The sequence below is a fragment of the Perissodus microlepis genome, chromosome 15, assembly GCF_051167445.1.
Source record: "Perissodus microlepis isolate ML-2025 ecotype Zambia chromosome 15, ASM5116744v1, whole genome shotgun sequence".
NCBI lineage: Eukaryota > Metazoa > Chordata > Actinopteri > Cichliformes > Cichlidae > Perissodus > Perissodus microlepis.
The window spans coordinates 15294238-15315811 of NC_140475.1; the positions used below are offsets into that span (position 1 = coordinate 15294238).

At 39.4% G+C, this 21574-nt stretch overlaps 1 protein-coding gene across 1 annotated transcript in view; it reads left to right on the top strand.

Moving 5' to 3' along the window:
- The window catches only part of rngtt (RNA guanylyltransferase and 5'-phosphatase), a 105681-nt gene that overhangs the window by 30999 nt on the left and 53108 nt on the right, over positions 1 to 21574 (top strand). Inside the window, exons 9-11 of the mRNA XM_084953778.1 lie at positions 5466 to 5601; positions 8611 to 8682; positions 17613 to 17777. Coding sequence (XP_084809904.1) covers positions 5466 to 5601; positions 8611 to 8682; positions 17613 to 17777 — 373 coding nt within the window. The remainder of the gene's footprint in view (positions 1 to 5465; positions 5602 to 8610; positions 8683 to 17612; positions 17778 to 21574) is intronic.

The window sequence follows — 21574 nt, forward strand, 5'->3', positions numbered from 1 at the left end:
TTATATGAGAGATAAAATGTCTTCAAGAACCTACCAAAAAAAAAAAAAACCCACTTGCCTTCAACTTAGGTGCTTAGACTGTCTAAGTACTTTGAGTGCTTAGAGTGACACTACTATTTACATCAGACCTCTAGAGCATGAGGACTACTGCTTCACGGACGATCTGATATCCTCGTGTTGGTGTTGTTCCCTCGTCATCATAATCATCACCAATCACCTTCTGCTGACGTCATCCGCGACCTCGAAAAAAACAAACGGCTTGAAAAAATCTACTTCACTTGCGAGAAGAGAAACCGCCTCTGTAAGGACAATATGTATAATGCTTACTGTTTATTAAAGGAAAGTATCCTGAAATGCAAAGAATTCAAGTTCCTGGATCGGCAGACAGAAGCGGTTTCTCTTCTCTCAAGTGAAGTAGATTTTTTTTTAAGGTGGTATTTTTCAAAGGCACAAAAGGGGGACAGCACAACAATGTGATTGGTCACTTGCAATGTTGAACCTGGAACAACATTTATTATGATGATGTGGGAACAACACCGGATATCAGATCATCCACTGCTTCTCCATACTGTGGCCCAATATGGTGACGGTGAAGTCCATCTGACCACAAGAGTGGAGAGGCAGCTGAATGATACCTATGGTCTCTACGTGTTTCCTGTCAACCTGCTTTTAAGACATACTTCAGGGATTCATCTGGGAATTAAATTGATTGAATCCAATTTTACTTATCTGGCACCAAATCACAGCAACAGTCACCTCAAGGCACTTTAAATTGTAAGCTGAAGACCCTACAGTAATACAGAGAAAACCCCAACAATCAGACAACACCCCCTGCGAGCAAGTATTTTGTGACAGTGGGAAGGACGAACCCCCTTTTAACAGGAATAAAACTCCAATAGAACCAGGTTCAGGGAGGGGCAGTCATCTTGCATTATAATACATCTATTACAGATGTGCCCCAGCTGCTGGACTTGAAGCAGATTTTAAATAAATATGACCAGAATGACTATTTGGCTAGCAGCTCCCCAGATGTCTGTGTGTGTATCCATGTCTGCAATGAAGATTAAGGCATTAGGGATGAGAGGGGCTAAGGCTAGCTAGGGAATTATTAACTAGTACATTGGCTGATGACCAAAATAAAACAAGACCATACATAAAGACACTCATATATCATTATATTTCACCAGATATACTTTGGTGCGGTCCGTGTTGGAGGTCCTGGGCCAGACATCTCCTTTGGGAGTCAGCAAGGGTAAAATGGCACTGGCACATTACTTGTGTAACGCACATCACTGTTGCTGGTGTAAACTTCCACACACCCTCACTCTTGGCATCTTGACAAGTTTCCCTATTTGAACCAGCTGGTGTTGGTGGCATATTTATTAGGTCTAATCCTGTTGTTTATAATCGTGGAGAGTCACAGCAGGTATGAGAAATTTGTGTCTTTGTCCTTTGGGAAGTCATTAATCTCAAATTCATCTCTGTCATCCAAATTGGCTTTCCGACAATGCGTACATCCCTTCAGTGTGTGTACTAGCTGTAAGTTGGTATCACATGAAAGTCTTCTACCAATTTTCTTCTGGTTTGAAATACAAGATAATTTGCTGCAGTTTTTACTCGCATTGATTAGGATACTTAACCTTTCCAAATACAGCAGGGCTTTAGTTGCTCATTACGACATATTAGTTCTGCTTTATTCAGCACTTGGTATTTTGTTTTAAAGAGCAGCCAGCAGACTGCAGAGTGTAATTGAGTTCATAAGAGGTGTGTAATGAAGCCACCGGATTCTCTCTCTCAGTGGAATTAACAAAGACAAGCCTACTTGACTCTTAACTAATCAACCATTAAACAGAATAATGTCACGCATATGGATGGATGTTAAGTTAAACAACAAAAATAAGTTGAGAGTGACATTAATGGGACTTGTCAACTATGGTTGAGTTTCTGGGTTTTGTCATTCTGTACATATTGTTCTTTAAGTAAAAAAAGACAACAAAGAGAGCCTAATAAAGATCTATTTGACATGGAAAATCTAATCAAAGCAGTTGGGTAAAAACAATGCTGAATGCTCACACCTGCTGTTATACTTGGAGACTGTTCTGGAGGAAACACAAAGGCAACAATGGTGTCTGTGTTTTTGGGTGTGGCCCATCTTTTTTTAGCTCATTTTTGGGGAACCAACAGAAGGGAAGATCAAGGATTTAAGTCTGTTTAATGTCCCTGTTTCGAAACTGCTTTTAATTATTTGCCAGCTCATTGTGTTTATTGATAAAGCAGCAAACACAACTGTGCCTCTCTGGGTATTCTTCAGGTATTATTTGGTACTGAAATGTATGTATTTTATATCTATATAATATTGTAATATGTATAATATCTTTAAAACTAGCACCCCGAAACACATCATTTGTTAGCATTTTGTATTCAAATAAGTGAAAAATATCAAAGGTAATGGAGTTTGACAGTAAAAAAAGTGTATGTATTAGCTGAAAACTTGGCATATTCTGAGAGTGGGTGTAGTGTGTCCTGGTAAAGGTGCTACTATCTAATAGAAAACCCTAAAAACTGAGTTAAGTCGAGTCATGGATTGGCCTCCTCAGAGCCCAGACCTCAACATTGTTAAAATCATTTTGACAGAGAACAAACAGCCATCATCCAAAGAAGAGTGTTAAATGCATGAAGAACTATTCCTGAACACTGCTTAAAAAAGTATATAAGAAAGCTTATCTAAGATAGTCATACCAAATATTGACTTTCAAGCTTGTTAGAATTGTTCGAAAAAAAGTTTTTGCCTTATTTGCTGCATTTTGATAGATCCTTGCACCTGTTTCTCATTTTCCTTGTAAAATGAAAAGAAATGAGGAACGGCTCAAGGCTCAGTATTTTCGAATATTGTTTGACCTCAGTTTTATGTATCTTAATGAAAAGATGATAAAGCAACCTGGCCTGATGCACAAAATTCATCTAGCACAGTTCAATTTAGCCCCAATAAGAAGAAAACATCGCATTAAATGAAATACATTAGGTCAGTTTTTCTAAATTAGACAGCACCAGCAGAAGGATGGATCCTTAAATTATAACTGGGTTCCAAATAATTTGGATGACTTATTTTCCAGATGGGGTGTCTACAAAATAATAGATTAACATGCATGTGGTGGGAACCCATATCCAGTTAATTTTTAAGCCCCACGCCTCTAAAGAAAATGCCTGAGAGAAGAACATCTCAGTTCACCTGTAGTGTTTACTTTGGTTATTTAAAGATACCCCCACCCCATCCTTGGTGCAGATGGAGAAATAAGGGTGATACAAATCTAAAAGGGGTCTTATCCTTCATGCGCTGGCAGTGCGGCACACCTTATGAGTCAAACTAATACCAGCCACATGCTCATATCGTGACCCATGTTTGAAAGCTGGCCTGTTTTAACAGCTTTTAACAGTCCAACAGTCGCTGCTCTCAAATTTTGAATCTCCCAGATTGGCCTACTCAAGGGTGGAAAAGTAATTTTCCAGCAGTGGATTGTCTTTTCACTTTCTGTTTTGCTTTTAGTTAATATTACTTTTGAAGAATCCCAAAGCAGAAAAAATAAAGATTATGATGGACAAAATACCAGCAAATCCCTTGCAGTGTAATACCATTTAATCCAATAACACAAACAATGTGTGACCCCAGACTGACCATGTTGGTTTTCTTTGAACAAAACAAAACAAAAAACCTTCAAAATGGTAACAGTAATAAATATATACTGTAGAGACAACAGCATGAAATCACACAAGGTATGTTACGTTGTTTTATTGCTGCAAAAGTTTAACTTGAGGAAAACAGACTGTAGAAATGTTGTTTCGTGCCTCTTTATCTCACCTGCAAAGGCGTGCTGTGGATTAGCTGAGCATGGGCCACTGGTGATGTATGCAGTTTGAAGATAGGTTATTACTCTGTGCTAACAAAGTGTTTTTGTGCTAGTGGAAGATGCTAAGGGACTTCTGTAATAGGAAAAATAATTGGTTTACCATCGAGTAAAAAATTTTATTAAGATGCTTTTTGTAAAAAGAAAACAAGTTTTAGTATCAGCCACCTTTTATTCTTTTTAGAAGTAAAATAAGCAAGCTTTTATGTGTCTGTTCAGTTTCAACCACACTGATCACAGCTTTTAGTTTGCAGTTCTTGTTAACTGCAGCTAGATAAAAGGAAAAATGGGTGCTTTGGTAATTAAGCATCTGTTTGGTGATCTTTCCTTTTTCAGACACGATTAAAAGCTCTTGCACCTTTACCTATGGTTTTTTTGTTTGTTTGTTTTTGTTTTGCTTTTTCAATTGAACACAGCTCATTTGCACATTGGAGGCATACACAGACTCTCTGTGTTGTTTCTCTTTGCCTACAACAATTAAGCTTTAAAGTATTATTATTATTATTATTATTACCATACTTAATCATCCAAATAAGCTAATGAAAGAAAATTATAGGCCTCTTTGCTTGTCTGGAGAAATTACATGAAAACAAGCAGTACGAAACATTTTAATAAAGTGGCACAAAGGCTATAATAGTTTGTGATTACCCCAAAGAAACAAACAAAAACATGTACATTTTGAAACAGTTATGCTGAGATGCTGTTTTTCTAATCTATTCTGTTCCTGTTCAGTGAATGGGTTGTGAAAGAGCTCTTGATCGACAGGGTCGCATGCCAAACAGTTGTTTTAGTAGTAAAGATTCAGCCAATCAGCCAATAGGTGAGGCCAGTGCTTTGCTTTTTTGGGGTTGAAGCTGTTGTCTTTGTTGCAATTTAAATCCCCCCTTTTGTGTAATGGAAACAAGGAAATCATTATTCTAAAAAAAAAAAAAAAAAAAAAAAAATCATTCAACTGCTTGGGTTAAAATTGATGGGAGACACGCATAAATATAAAGCTTATTTTTGGGGGGTATGTTGGAGATGTACGGATTTATGGATGCATGGATATGTTAAAAGATAAAAGCTACACAGTACTAAACTTAAGCTAGTTTGCGATGACCATCCCTAGTTGGGCTTTTTCAACACATACAGAAAACATACCATAGTTAGAAAACAACTGATATCGCATAATTTGTGCACCAGCCAGGATTTTGTAATATTTAATTTAGACATTTGTGACAGCTGGGAGGCTGTTTAATCGCTGCTAATGAAATCTAATCTAATCTAATCTAATCAAAGCTCCCACTTGTAGTTCTGATGAGGATTAGCTTCATTTATGAAGATCCCAACCAAGTAGTCCCCAACAGTGTTTTTGATTCATAGCATATAAAAAATGTAAGATTTATTGCCAGGATTTTATTGAATTTATGACAGTGTTACAGTTTCCAATATATTCTTTTAACTACTTGAGTTTGGGGTTTCAGTGGTTCTTCTTATAATCATTGCTATCACAGCGATTAACACAAATAAAACTTGTTAACTTGTACTTACAACTAGCTAATGATGCATCCTGTTTTTCCACAGGTACATGATGCTCATCAATGGAAAAAATGAGGTGTACATGATCGACAGAGACAACGCCGTCTTCCACATATCAAATCTAGAGTTTCCTTTCCGGAAAGAGCCACGTGTCCACCTATCAAATACTCTGTTGGATGGGGTAAGTTATGCTTCTTGTCCAGTGTCATCTCTAATTCCAAATTTGCTGTCATCCTGCTCCTGCTGCGTAGTCTTTTTACGAAATTAGAAAAGGCTAATTGACACCAGCTGTCAAACCTGGTGCGAAAGGTGAGCACGTTTCAGTTTGAAACGGCAGACTCCAATTGCACACATCCTGGGGAAAGCACTAATGAAATGTTTCAGTTTTCAGTCTTTGTTCTGCGTTGTGTTTTTGTTGTTGCGCTCTGCTGTGTGCTCAGCAGGGGTCGGTGACTTATCCTTCCACTGTAATGCCAGGCTCTGACTTCCACTGGCGTGTCTGTGCAGCGTGTGTCACGCAGGTCCAAGCTGCACCACTGCAGCAGGTGCACATGTATGAGTCATCATGAAAACATAGGAAACTGCTTGCACGTTCATGTCATCAGTGATTATAAATCTCTGGCAGCCAGACTCTGTTTTTGTCTTTCAAATACTAAAGATTACAAATAAGTTGCCTTTCATTCTTTATGTGTTGCTCCTGGCTTTGCTTCGTCAAAGTTTTGAGATTTTATGCAAACACTAGGTTTGCGCTTCCTCTTAGCTTAACAGTTTCTGATTGATGCGGTGAATTTAAGTTCCTCACTCAGGCAGGACGTCTAATTGGAGCGTGTTAAGTGTTCCTTTGAAGAAGCTGTGTGGCCGTGTGTTTAGATTGCTGCAAGGTTTGTTTTGACTCGTGTTTATTAATCTGTTGATGCTTCTGGCTCTTAGCTGATAAAGGCTGTATTTTGCAGTTTATGAGGATCCCTTTAGAACCCAGCTGTGTTGTCTGATATTCTTCATCTTTAGCCCAGAGCCTCTGGTCTTTGTCTTTACATGCTGTTTTGTGTTACAGTTTTAATGAGCTTTACATCAACTTGGGTTCCAATTTTGGATGAATGCACAGTGTAGATTGAATTCCTGGCAGTTTCCTTTGGTCACATTAATGTATTCATCCGCTGCTGTCTGTCTGCGCCATGGTTCAGTGCACCAGATCCATAATGATGGCAGCAGCCTCCTGGAATTACATCATTTCTCCTCTCCAAATCCTCCTTCAGAGCTGTGCATGCCTTGCATTCATACCTTTTCTCCTCTCCACCAATCTAGCTGTGGAAATTTAGTTGTGTTGTCTGGTCCTTCGCCCTTTGAGATGTGAAGTAAAATTATGTCAGCCAGCAGGGGGAGTTTTCATTGTAACACACTTCAAGTAGTCATTAGGATGCAGGTACTCAAGCAGAAGTTTCTCATCTTGGGAAAGTGGCTGGTAGATGACAGGTCTATAACAATTTTCCATTGCACTCCGTGCCAGGCAGCACGGTGGCACGGTGGTTAGCACCGTTGCCGCACAGCAAGAAGGTCCTGAGTTCAATTCCAACATCAGGCCGGGGTCTTTCTGTGTGGAGTTTGCATGTTCTCCCCGTGTTTGCGTGGGTTCCCTCCGGGTACTCCGGCTTCCTCCCACTGTCCAAAGACATGCAGCTTGTGGGGATAGGTTAATTGGATAATCCAAATTGTCACTAGGTGTGAATGTGTGAATGAATGTGAGTGCGAATGGTTGTCTGTCCCTGTGTGTTGGCCCTGTGACAGACTGGCGACCTGTCCAGGGTGTACCCTGCCTCTCGCCCTATGACAGCTGGGATAGGCTCCAGCGCCCCCCGTGACCCTGAAAAGGATAAGCGGAAGCGAATGGATGGATGGACTGAAGGCTGCTGTTAAATGTTGAAATGTAAAGAAATTGTTGGCTTTGGGTCCTTTTAAGTCAAATAAATGTTAAAAGAAATGTTTTGACATACTCACTTTTTGCCAAGAATAAAGCGACAAGAATAACACTCACGTTTGTAAAATACCAGTAATGGGCAATTTGCTCAGCTCATCACATAGACCACTTTTACTGCTAACAGGGTTGGAAGTGAATATCCATCAAGTTACTAAAGGATGGTAGATGTCCATTCTACTGACCAGTCATGTTTGAACCAGTAGAAGAAGAAAAAATAAGAAAATTTTCCTCCTACAGTCATTGGAGTAGTCAATTGGTTTCAGAATAGTTATAGAATCCCCCCCAAAAAAAAAAATAAATAAAAAAATAAGCCACTCACAAAGGGAAAAACACAGACTCGTATTTTTTCATTCCTTGATACACTTTGATTATTGGAATATATTATTTGCTATTTTAGCCTTCCCCCCCTCTTATTCCCAATCTTTATGCTAAGTAAAGCGTAAAGATTGAAGAACTATTTACGAGACTATGAAACAAATCTCTTCAAAGCTAGTAAAGGTTAGTTTCTGATCTCGGTAACAGAAGCTTCATACTTCATACTGTTGGTATTGTTGATACGGTACTGTTGATATGAGCCTTTCAGCCTCCAAAAATACTCGTTTTGCGTAATAGCTGTGTCCTTGAGTGATGTCTTACCTGTTACTCGTTTATCTGTCAGGTACATCACTAGAGCACAGTTAGGTGCCTCTATATTTTATGAGGGGCGAGGGGATAAATATAGTTCTCTATACGTAGTGAGTCAGTCTCAAATATTTATCAGCTAAAGTGTAAAAGTTCCACTTCCACGTCATCTTCACTGTTACTGTTGTGCACATCTTTTAAAACTAATCACGTGTTTCTTATGAGTGTCAACCGTCATGACTGCACCTGACCTCGACCTGACAGCCTTGCATAATAAATGTGCAGTGCTATTTCTGCTTCATGTCCTCCTTGACCACACAGACACACCCATGTGCACGTACTTACACACCACACACCTGGCTTGCTATCTTTTGCACCGCCACAGGCATCTTCCTCTCTCAACATACATCCTCTAGAGAGTTCCCACACTTTCTACATAACAGGTTTCAAACAGGAACCTCTTTTATTATGCTGTAATGTTAAGACCTCACGTAATTCAGAACATTTACTTTCTATCCACTTTCTGCATCTTCTCCCCTTTCCTTTGTCGTTTGTCCATCCCCCTTGACCGAATCTTTGTCTTACTCCTTGCAGGAGATGATCATCGACAAGGTGAACGGTCACCCCGTGCCTCGCTATTTGATATATGACATCATCAAATTCAATGTGAGTATGAGAAGGAATCATCTTTTCTTATGATTTTTATTGCGGAAGAAGTGCCAGGTCAAGATGTCAGGTAGAATAAACTAAAAGGACATTGGATGCATTCTATTAATGCTGCGGTCCGCCTGCAGCTGCTTCTGCCCTCTGCTTTTTTTATTCTTTATTTAAGGTTCAGCAAAAAGGGTTTCTTATTTTGTGGTCTTAGTCGGTAGCCGGTAGCAGGCTGTATATAATCCAAACGGGGGGCTGTATTACGTGAAGAAGCACTGACATGGTTTAGGATTTGCTTATCCCTTATACCTGAAAATTCAAACTCGTGGTTGAGTTCCTTCAGTGCTATAATGCAGCAGGCAGCAGAGCAGTGTTGATCCAGGCTTTGCAGTATTTGCATAGAGATGACAGAGCTTCATCATTCTGCATGCTAAAGGGAAAGCGTGGCTCCGTTTGACCCTGCAACATGTCATGACTAAAGCCTGACCTTAACAACAAAGCTGGGGCTGAACTGCTTTTGACCCATAATTGAATATTTATTAGCAAAGTTTTTTCTTGTGATTTTTTTTTTCTCTTGTGCTTTCAGTTGAAATTGGTTTTGCCAGCTACACTGACCTGTTTTTGATAACCACTTAACAAGTGTTATTAAATTTTAACCTTTAACATTGTCAGTACGATGCATTGTGCAGGATTGACCTGATGAGCAGTCCATTATTTGCTTCAGTGTGGCAGTAAGTGCCTGGTGCGTCTGTGTGTTCTTTTATATGTCTAACAGCATGTTTCTCCTGTTAAATTATTATGACCTTTTTCGTGAACTGCCCGGGAACAACACTGCGAGGCTGGTAACTACTTGCACTCTTTCGAACTCTAAATTTAATTTATCCCTTTAACATGTCTGCATATTGCTAATCGCATGCAGATAGTCACAGAGACAAACGAGCCTGCATGTTTACCCTTAGGAGCCCTCTGCTGTCTTCTTTAAAAAGAACTTGATGAATACCTTGGGATGAAGTTGGCGAGGGGGTTACCTCCGCTATTATGTTTCTCTGTCGCCTCCCCTTCTCTATCGATCAGAGAATCACACAGGCAAGCGGCTCAATAGAGGGCTCCAGTGGCGAGGGGAACGTCTGTGTGAGATGTTGTGGAGGTTAGCAGCTCCCCATGACTCCCCACCCCGCTATCAGTAGAGCACTGTATTGATCCTTTCTGGCCTTCTCTATTACCTGGGGTGGGCTGCTCCTTGGTACTGAGGCTTTATTCTGAGATTCTGAGATTGAAGGTGGAAATGCAGCAAGGGAGAGAACACAGCACCAGCCTGGCTCATGGCCTAATGTGACCCCCTGCTTATATTTAAAGTTGGGTTGCAGCTTAATAGAGGGATGCTTTTGATTTGGGTCTAAGGAGAAGAATGTGCCCTCTCGCCTTGTTCGGTAATTTCAGGGCATCTAAGGAGTCCGTAAGAAGTTTTACTGACGTTTAAAAAAAACTGATTGGAAAAATAGTTGTGCCTGGTTACACTCTGAAAATGACCCTAAGCTAGGACTAGGGAGTTCTCTTACTTCACTTGTTGTAGATAATTACAAATATTTTTTGTCTTTCTTGAAAGTTGTTGCAGCTTGTCAGTCACTGTCAGCTCCCCCACAGTGGGGGAACAGACAAGACAACAGCATTTACATACGTGCCCCCCAATTTTCTGATTTTTTATTTTTTTTTATTTATTTATTTTTTTGTTGAAAGCTGTTATTTTGAAATAAAAGCATGGAGGTTTGCAGTTGACATCGCTGCCTATGTGCTGACACTTTGATTGACCTCATTATCTTTTATGCTGCTAAAATAATCTTGCTTTCGGTGCATAAGTAGACAAGATAATTGGCTTAACTTGATAAACGGTTGAGCAGAAAGGAGTGCTTATAGCATTCACCACAGAAATGCTATCTGTCGAGGCACGGGCAGGTTTTACAGCCGTCAGTTCCATTTACTTCTGCTTGAAAAGTTAATCTGCAGGTACTGTCTGTAGCTATTGAATCTGCTCCATCATTTCTTTCAGATCAGCAGAATCAAACTGATAACCTGCAGTCTCCTTTTGTGCAGTTACTTAAAAATGATACTGCATTAACATACACCTTACATCTTTATCAGTAATGACTGTTACTTACAGCAGAAAAGATGAAGTGCAAGTTGCACAGATTAACACAAGACCCAGAGCTGGGTTAGTGTTGGCCTCTAGCTAGTAAAAGCTGCCATTCGATAATCGTGCCTTCTCAGTTGACCTCACGTGCTATAATTTGCTCATAAATCACATCCATTCTGCAGGGACCACAAGCTCTGGCTGCCTTTATTGAGTGTGGCTTACTCAAACAATGCTAATCCACCAATTCATGTTGTTCTACCGTGTTAAATACAAGTGGATTATGCAGTATATTAAGAAGAGTAGTCATAATTCTAAATATGTTGTAGAAGTACTTATGAAGTACCTTGCAACCCCTTGTTAAACACAGCAATATGCTTAACTCTTTGCTGTATCTCTAGATGCATTTTTTTTTCCTGGTTTTAAACTCTGTCTGAGAAGAAAGCTCATGACAGCATTGCAGTGACTCATAAAGGAGCGGGAACTGTATGCTTCAGGGACTCTTCTCGTACACTTGAATAGTGTATCAAGAATGTCGTCATAAAATCTGGCCTAAGACCTGCCAGTCTACAAATTTAGACACAAATGTACTCCCGAAGCCAAAGGGAGCGACCCCGGCTCTCAGTGATGGAGGTGGATGACAGGAAATACATTTTCCGGAACTGTAGGCTTTTGTGTGCGTTCAAGGTTTAGATCAAATCTGCCCACATCTGTTGAGATGCGGATGTAAAGTCTTTTTATATCAAGTGTTCGCTCATTAATCTGACTGCTTCTAGTCTCAGAAAAATATATAGAGAAAAAAATAGAGAAAAAGTGTTACTCTTCCTCCTTAAAATCTAACCGATGCACTGTATTAGCAGTAACTGATGTTGCCTGTTAAAATAATAGCTTGCTCCAAAAGTGCTGTTGTCAAACAGGATGCCGAACAGTTTTAGTCCAAAACATCCTGAAAGCCTGTTTTTATTACGAATATCCCGAGGGAAGCTTGGCATTAAACTTTCTTTGACATCTCTTATTTTGTCACCGATATATAATGTAATTTATCCCAAATTATCTGCTTTCAACAGGATTTCAAACACTTTCACTGTTTTTGTTGTATTATTTTAGCCTTGCCATCCTCATGCTATTATCCTTTATTTCTCATTATATTGCTCTCTGGTGTTTAAAAGTTAATGTGTATATATAAACTGCTCAAAAAATTAATAAAAGAACACCTTTTAATCAGAGTATAGCATTGAGGCAGGCAACCTCTGGGGTATTGCTCTGTCAGTTAAGTAACAGAGGGGTTTGTAAATCAGTTTCAGCTACTACCAGGTGCACTAGAGTGGCAACAATGAGTCAACCCTCAAAACAGGAATTTTTTTACAGGTGGAGTCCACTGACAGTTTTCCATCCTCGTCCTTTAAAATAGTTTTTTCACTAGTTTTGCATTTGACTAGGGTCAGTGTCAATACTGGTAGCATGAGGCTATACCTGGACAATCTGCAGGGGTTGCATAGGTAGTCCAGCTCCTCCAGGATGATTCATCAATGCGTAACATTGAGAGAAAGTTTGCTCAAGAGTGTGGAGGAGATTTCAGGAGATGCGCAGTTACTCTCGAAGAGGGCAGGGCTTTAGAAGGTGCTTGACGCATCAGCAGAACCGGTATCTCCTTCTTTGTGCAAGGACAGCAGGATGAGCACTGCCAAAGCCCAACAAAATGACCTTCTGCTGTCCACTGGTGTGAATGACCAAACTATTAGAAATGGACTTCATGAGGGTAGCCTGAGCATCATCCATTATTCCTTTAGGGGCATTCTCAGGCATTGATATAAGGACATAGGGGAAGTACATACTACAAATACCATTTTTGAGCTGCTGCAATGAAATTTTGGCAGAATGGTGTAGACTACCGCATCAGTTTTTCACTTTGATTTTCTTTACATTATCCAGTTCATGTCAGTATAAATGTACAGCATGATTTCTTTTTTCTCCCCCATTGCTACTCTAAACCATGGTTGTTATTGTGACAGCAGTATCAGTATGGAGGATATCATAAATGGCATATTTGCATTTATGATATTCTCCGTGACAGATTAACCCCTGGAGTCACAGCCCAAAATGATATTTAGCCCTAGAAATGTTTGGTTAACAGGGTTTTTGTCTGCTGTTTCCCTGTTGAACAGTCGTGGACAGCACATGCCTTGAATCATCCACACTTACATCTTGTTCTGTCCCGATGACACAGCTGACAGATGGTGCCGAATGTGTGGGACATGATACCAGCTGTTGCTCCAGGAGGATGTAGTGCGGTTTTGCAGTCACCCTAAAAGAAAAAGAACTCTTGAAAGAAATGTTTAAACAAGAGTATCTTGAACTTCAATCTGTCTGTGACCTTATTTGAAGTTCCCAAATTGCCCTTATAACATTGTTAAGGCTACATTAAGCAAATTGGAGAGTCTATCACAAGGACACAGCATGACTGGCTTGTCGTTTCTCAAGTTGTTATGGTTAATCTGTTTGCAGACAGTTGGCAACTTAAGCATCCTGCAGACACAGATCAGCATGGGCATCCTAATAAAGTCGCATCCTGATGAATGCAAAGCCAATATTCACTTTATTTCCATTTATTTTTTTTATTTAGTTTCCTGTTCTTAGCTGACAACAGTGACATCTGTAGCACCTGTAGCCTTCTGCTGCCGCAGCTCATCTGCTTCATGCTTGGATGTGTTGTGTGTTCAGAGATGCTTTTCTGCATACCTTGTTTTTATCAAGTGTTTTTTTTTCTCTATGCTTTTGTGTCAGCTTAAAGCAGTCTGACCTTTCTCCTCTGACCTCTGACATCAACAGTGTATATTTTCTCTTTTTCAGAGCATTCTTTGTCAATCCTAAATATGGTTGTGTGAAAAAAAAAAAAAAAAAAAATCCCAGCAGATCAGCAGTTTCTAAAATAATTAGAACACCAACAACCATGCCACATTCAAAGTCTATTAAACCATCCACTCTGTTGTCTTGACCATGTCTACATGCTTAAATGCATTGAGTTGCTTCTATGTGATTGGCTGATTAGGTATTTGTTTTGATCATGAGCTATACCTAATAAAGTGGCTAATAAGTCTACGTACCATTAAGTGGGTCAGATTTTACCTGTATTTCTAAAGGCATACACATCATAGTGTAAGGGTGTGTGTGTGTGTGTGTGTGTGTGTGTGTGTGTGTGTGTGTGTGTGTGTGTGTGTGTGTGTGTGTGTGTGTGTTTATTAATATATTATATTAATATTATTAATAAATATTAATAATATGCCCGTTCCGGTAATTAGCTCTCTGAAATGCTCTCCTCTGTTTTCTCCTATTTTCCACCCTGTGAGTTTTTTTCTTCTTCTCAACTTGGTTGCCTTCATTCACTTTACCCCCTTTCCTTTTCTGTGCACCACCATGAGTCAGAGTGCTAAGGAAAGTCATTTAGTGCTGCTGCACGTGTATTAAACGCACTCACTTTTACTACCAATCTGTCACCCATGGAAGCCAATAAGATATTTTGCCATATCAATTTTGTCTCTCTTGTAGCTGTATGTAATCTATGCAGCGTACATAATACAGAAGTCTTTCCAAAGTGCCTGTTTGAAAAGGTATACTTTTCAAGAGGGCTCTGATCTTCTTTTCTGTTTTGCTGAAAATCCGTGTGACTCACAAAATAGCACACTCTAGTAATGCGTCTAATCATAGCTAATTCTTTGTCATTCACTGTCTCGTCCTTTTATTCAGAAATCTTTTCCCCTGCCATTTCCAATAATTCCTTAGAAAGCTGTTGAGAAGAGAAGTGGCCTTTACCAAACACTTCGAGTAGAATACAAATGCTTAGGTCCTAAGCCTTTGGGCCTCTCGATACACATGAGAGAATATCGATCCATCCTGCTGGTGTAAGAGCTGTAAAAATTGCTAATGTTTCGACGAATTGTTTTGATAAATCGATGTTCTTTGTCTAAGAAACTAAAACCTCATGAAATGGTCCAATACGCGAATAATTGCTGCTTAAAAACTGGCTTTGCATTAGGCTGCACAGTAGACCTGTAACAGTCAGTTCATCGATTTGTATATTTATTTATTTATTTTTCATTCATGTTCAAAAACTTTTGCCAGTTTCAGTAGAAAAAGTGGCTGTTGGAACGTTTCTTTTACCCATTTTTTTCCTTGTCTTAGATTGCCATCATTTTAGAAAAATGTGTTAAACTTGTTGGCAATCATCATTTGACAAAAAATAATTATCTAATTAACAAAACATAAATGCTTTTAATGTAGTAAAGATCATCTACAGTAAATTAATAATTACTATCATGGGCTTTAAGATTGTTTATTTAAGCCCTACAAAGGAAAGATTATTGTATTTTCAATAAGCAGATAGAATGATGTTTGGAACAACATGCTGCTGTTATCGGTGCCAAACACATTTTTAAATTCAATTCCATTATTCTTTTTATTTAGTGGCTGTACCAGAGCCAGTGATTAGCATAGAGAATACTGTTGTGTAACTGCTCGGTTAAAAACAAGTCTATCTTGCCAAAGTATGTAGTTTTCTGGCAAATCATAAAGTGGTTTGAAAATGGATTGTCTGCTTCGTCTTTTCTTTCTTTTATAATAAATATCAATTTTAACAGTCAAGGAGGTGTTTGGGTTAGAAATTAAAAAGTATTTTTGTGCTTATCACAGCCGGGTAATTTAAAAAAAAAAAAAGCTTTCTGTGACTTATGATGTGTTTTGGCACCAAATAAATTGCAGCTCAGTTGGAGTTTGAGCTCATTTTTTTTCAATTAAATGTCAAATTGTTGCCACGTATTTGGTTGATGATCATCTGGCAGATTTTCATCACTAACGTCAGCAGTTTTGATAAAAGTGAAGTCTGTGAGTCGTTGTTTTTAATTGCTTTGTCGGCCGAGCAGTAGAAAATATGTGGCAGTAATGAGCCGTATCAGGCTGTTTTCATCTCAAACTCCTCGGCACCATTTAACACTTTTATATTTTCCACCTGAGCTTTATTATTTATAACCCGGGACAGGAACAAGCTTTGCTGTACTTTTTCCTGTCAAAGTCACAGTGGACCAGCAGATGGTTGTGGCAGAACCTTTGTGGCCCCCGTCTGTGTAAACGAAAGTAGTGGCTCAGGTTGAAATGCTTGTCTATGTGGAATAACAGTGATTGACCAACATTGTGGGGCAACTGTTGTCATGGTGACAAAGAAAAGCTGATTTAGCTGTGCAGTGTACTTTTTTGGGACGAGTTCAGCTGATGTTAAAGTAACCTTTTCACAGGTTACCATATATAAAAGTATTGGGCCACACCTCTTAATGATTGAAATTAGGTGATTTCTCGCCCATTACCACAGCTGTATAAAATCAAGCACCTAGCCATGCAGCCTGCCTTTATAAACATTTGTGAGTGACTGAGTTGTTCTAATAAGCTTTGTAGCAAGCCAGTATGTGAAATTTCATCTCTCCTAGATATTCCACAATCAACTGTAAGTGGTATTAATGCAAAGTGCAAACGTTTAGGAATCACAGAACTTCAACCGCAAAGTGGTAGACCATGTAAAGTTATAGAGCGGGGTCGCTGTGCACTGAGGCGCACATAGTGCGTCAAAGTCCCCAACATTCTGCTTACTCAGGAGAATTCACGGTTTGGATTTCTATGGCACGCATGCATAATGCCAAGGGTTGGATGGAGTGGTGTAAAGCACACCGCCACTGAAGTCTGGAACAGTGGAAAGATATTCTGTGGAGTGATAACTCACGCTTTTCTATGTGGCAGACTGAGACGTCAAAAAGAACATTACCTGCCTCACTGCATTGTTCCAACTGTTAAGTTTGGTGGAGGAGGGATATTGCTGTGGGGTTATTTCTCTGTGGTAGGTCGAGGGGAATTTTAATGCTTCAGCTTACCAAGAAATTTTCTGGGAACCATTTGGGAATGTAATTTTCTGTCCATAAACTCAAGGTTGCATGAGTTTTGGTGTTTACTGGCACACACAGACTCCTGACTTGAACTCCATCAAACACTTTTGGGATGAACTAGAGCAAAGATTGTATTCCAGGCCAGCTCATTCAACATCAGTGGTCTGACCGTACATACACTCTTCTGGATGAATGGGCAAAAATTCCCACAGACACATTTCAAACTCTTGTAGAGAGCCTTCCCAGAAGAGTGGAACCTGTTATAGCTGCAAAGGACGGGAGCAACTCCATCATTATGCCGATGAATTTAAACACTCAATATTGGTCAAATATTGGCGAGATATGTAATTGCATTTACACATTTATGGAGTATTGTTTTGTGGTCTAATGTCTGATTGAATATACCTAGCAGTTTGTTTGCAGTTGACTGGGTCATCATGAAAAAAGTCCCTCGTCCTATTTTCATCAGTCTGTTCATTCTGAGGAAAGGATTCCAAGAAGCACCTCAAAGTGTACTTTACGCTACTGTCACACCAATTGTAAAGTTCTTTTTGTTCCCCTTTTGAAAATGCCTGCCTTGTTCAGATGTACAAAAGTCCTAGTCCTCAACCTCACGAAAAGTAAAATTACCAGTGTTGCCATGGTGACAAAACTGGCAGCTCAGTAATCTTCACATATGTTTTCAGAAAAGAAATGCATTTTAAAATGTATGCGCTAATCTAGCCTTGGAACAACTGCAAAGTTAAATCCAAGTCCAAATAAATACTGTCATATTTGTCGCATTCGTATAGATGTTAATTGTTCTTGTTTGTGAATAGCCAAGCATAGAATAACCTGTGAATGTTTGCAAGAGGGTAGAGTTGAATAACTGATTTTGTTTTGTGTTTCAGGGACAGCCTGTTGGCCAGTGTGATTTCAATATCCGGCTGTTATGCATAGAAAAGGAAATAATTTCTCCCAGGAACGAAAAGATGAAGACTGGACAGATTGACAAGACCAAGGAGCCCTACAGTGTCCGACAAAAGCCCTTCTATGACATTCATGCTTCACGCAAGGTATTGTAATCAACGGTGCTCTTTTCCCTTTCCAGTCCATTTCCCTCTCCATTTCTTAGACAGATGGCGCCCAGTTGAAGCAAAATCCAGCTTTTCAAACAAAGAAACACAGACGACCCAAATTCCGCACATATTGTTTCCTAAAATGAATTTGTTGAGCTAGTTGTGTCCCAGTTATATCCCTAGACGTTGTTTTCCAGGGCAACAGTAATTCATGAGCAAATTGGTCTGAGCTGGTGGGGGCAGACCAAGAGCAGTTGAAACACATCAATACACCAACTTCTTATAGCAAGCCCAGTCTCATAGAAGGAAGCAGGCGCCTTCTTGAGGTTGGGCCTAAGGGAGGGAACTCACAGCTACCTAGGCTGGGATGGATCATAATAGGTCTCAGGTGTGTGGTAGCTGTAAGCGTAACAATACACTGCTGGTGTTGCAAACTCTGACTAGGAGGAAAAAACGAAACTTCACTTTGTAACATTTTGGAGTGGTCGTCTCCTAGCATTGCTTTAATTAGCACATTAATACCATGAATAAACATCAAATACATTTCTATGTTTACTCAGATATATTTACTGTCTATTTTGGGTGATGTTTTTATGCTTTTGTCCTGTCGTACATCTTCATGGCCCAGGTTAGAGTACTGTGCTGTTCATAGGCTGCAAATGGCAGTGACTTTATTTCTCTCAAAAGATGTTAAGCCTCTCTCAAAGGCCTGCTCTTGTGCCCTATAATCAGGTCTGTGGGAGGTCAGAGCACAATTAGTTTCATGTTTTGCTCGGACAAAGATCAGTTGGGAATGTTGGCGGTCCATATTCGGCGACGATCAAAGTGTTTGGAGGGGGTGAAGTTTTTGACATTTCTTCTGCTTTTTCCACTTCTTCTTCTGCCAACATTGATATCTTGGTGTTTTTGTGCTTTTGTGCAAAATTCCTAGTATGAATGGTTGCGTTACCTCTGGTCTAACCCTTTGCTATCGTCTTTTCTAAGAACCTTTGTAAGGCATAACCTCTGCGAGCTTTGGGGTTCATGCTGATCGAGATTTTCTCGAAATGAAGTCAGAGCTGTCTGGTTTCTGACTGCTCTATTGTGTTTTTCACTGGCCATCTGCTCCCCATACAGGCATATCTCTGTTGTATGGGACATTAAGAGGGAGAAGCTGGAATCTGTCTCATTAATTCATAGCAGCACAACCATCTACTTCATTGCATATCAACCAGAAATTCCATTTTGGGGATATTTCAGTCACAGGCTGGAGTTGTGTGATAGCTTTTGTCTGTTGCTAGGCTCCTGTTTTTTATCTCGCAGACTTACACATTCATATCGCCATTTCCCCACCAATTGGGAACATTTATTCTTTTTGCTTCCTCCACTTTTCCAATTATCTTACAAAGAACCCTTTTAGTTTTACAGAATTTGTCCATCGGGGCAACCAGATAATATATTTTTGGAATTTCCCTCTTATGAGGATTGAGTGGACTTGGCTGACAGTAGCCAATAATTCTGATCTTGCTCTACAATTAATTGTATTCATGGCATGTTTAATTTAGTTTGATGTGATGCACACTGCTTCTTCATTAGTTGAAGAAAAACTGTGGCCAAATTAGATTTGCTTACATGAATCTGATATAAATCAGGCCCTTCAATTGCAATTATCATAAATTACAAAAGCTTGTGAAAAGAAATTGTGTGTACCGTATTTCCTGGACTACAAAGCACACCTGAATATTAGCCGCACAAGCTAAAATCAGGGGAAAATCCTGTTTTGTACATACATTAGCCGCACCTGACTAAAAGCCGCAGGTGTTTCAATGTTGACTTATCATATGTAAGAGAATATGCACAAAGGGAATTGTCAGGAAAGAGATGGCTGTTTGGAGACACATCACTTTTATTAATATTTTGAAAAACAAGTTATGGGTACATATTTGCATAACTTTTTAGGTATATGTACAAGTAGCGGTAATTACAAGTACGAAACATGTACTGTGCTTCATAAATGAGTAACAAATGTAGTACACAACAGTAACCTACAGCACACCAGAAAAATAGATTCAGACTACCTTTTAGGCTCAGGTGCAGTGACACGGCTTTAACAAGAAGAAAAGTCAGTCATTCACCACCATCTTTCTCTTCTTCCTGCGCACTAAAACCACCAAAGTCCTCTTCTCCAGTGTCGGATACGAACAGGCTCAGGATGGCTTCATCATCCACTCTCAGCTTCTTTCCTTCGTTGTCACTTTCAAAACCAAACAAATCCTCGTTGTCAGTGTTGGAGTCGAACACCCTCAGAAGGGCCGTGGCGGTGTCCTCCTCTCCATCATGCAGCAGTCCAGCCCTTCGAAATCCGTTGGTGATCATGGATGTTTTCACACTTTTCCACGCTGTCAGATTCCACCGGTGGAGTTGAGCATAACTTGCTTTTCGCAAGTTTATCGCCGCTCATCATCCACGCCTCCTGCTGAACGCATAGCGCTACTTTGAAGTTTGTTTTTCGCGCTACTTGTACGGCACTATGTTGCCTGGCGGATGGACATGTGACCAACATACCACTCTTGAACCCCGATACTGTGTGTCTGATCACATGCCCTTCTGCCAGGCAACGTAGTGCTGTACAACAGCGGAACAAACAAAACAAATCGTCTTACGATATGACAAAAATCATGGACAATCCATAGAAAAGCCGCACCTGACTAAAAGCCGCAGGGTTCAAAGCTTGTGCAAAAAGTAGCGGCTTATAGCCCGACAATTACGGTAATTTGTTTATTCGTCATTAAATACAGCAAAATAAAATATCGAATTATAATTTTAAATATCTTTATAAACTAATAGTATTAGTTTTCGGGTTTTTAAAATTGTTATATAAATTTTTTTTAATTGAAATTCAGTCACGACTAATATTTATTGTGATATTGCTCGACAGACTGTGTAGTCCTGCCAAAACTAAATGTGAAGCAGCTGCGATAAGTTTTAATGGGGGGAATTAGATGTTATTGTCTTGAAACTAAAATGAGATGTGTTTATAAGGTTTTTCTGGATATAAATGCTAGCAGTTGGTCATTTTTGCTTGTTGCTAGACGTCATGACGATATCATAATATTTAATATAATATATATACCTTCAGTTGCCCAAGATGTAAATATCTGCTAAAGTTATGCTGCTAAGCTCATGACTGTGTTGAAGGAGTTGCCAGACAGACAAAGAGCTAGTGTATTATAGTAATATGCATTTGTATTTACATGTACTTTATATACAAGTACCCATGTTGTCAAACTCCAGTTACACCCACTGTAATAATCACCTGCAGGGAGATGGGAAAGGTTGCAGTGTCTAATATTGCTATAACCTTGAATTCCTGCACTTAACTGTAGCTCTTTGTTTAAATGCTGCAGTTTTTTCCTGGTTGTTATGATGAAATCTTTAAGAAAGCGCACTAACTGTCAAATATGCTCTTATCTCAACTTACTAATAAATGTTCACAAGTAAATTAGTTTGTTCTGTGCACTTGTACAATATTCTAAATATCATTTTGGGATGGCTGATGTTTCACAATAAAAACAAAAATGCACATTATTCTCAATACATTAAAAAAAATCCTCTGGTAAGAGGTACTTCTAAATTGGACTGAGAATGTATTCAGCAGAAATCTCTATATTCCCTTCGTGGCATTAGACATCAAGTCAAGACTGGAATGTCTGGTCATTTTCTTGCTTGCAGAGTTTAAGAGTATTGGCAATTTCCACAGAGGATCAGTTTACAAGGTAGAAATTCATATTCCTTCCTGGATTACAGAAAAGAGT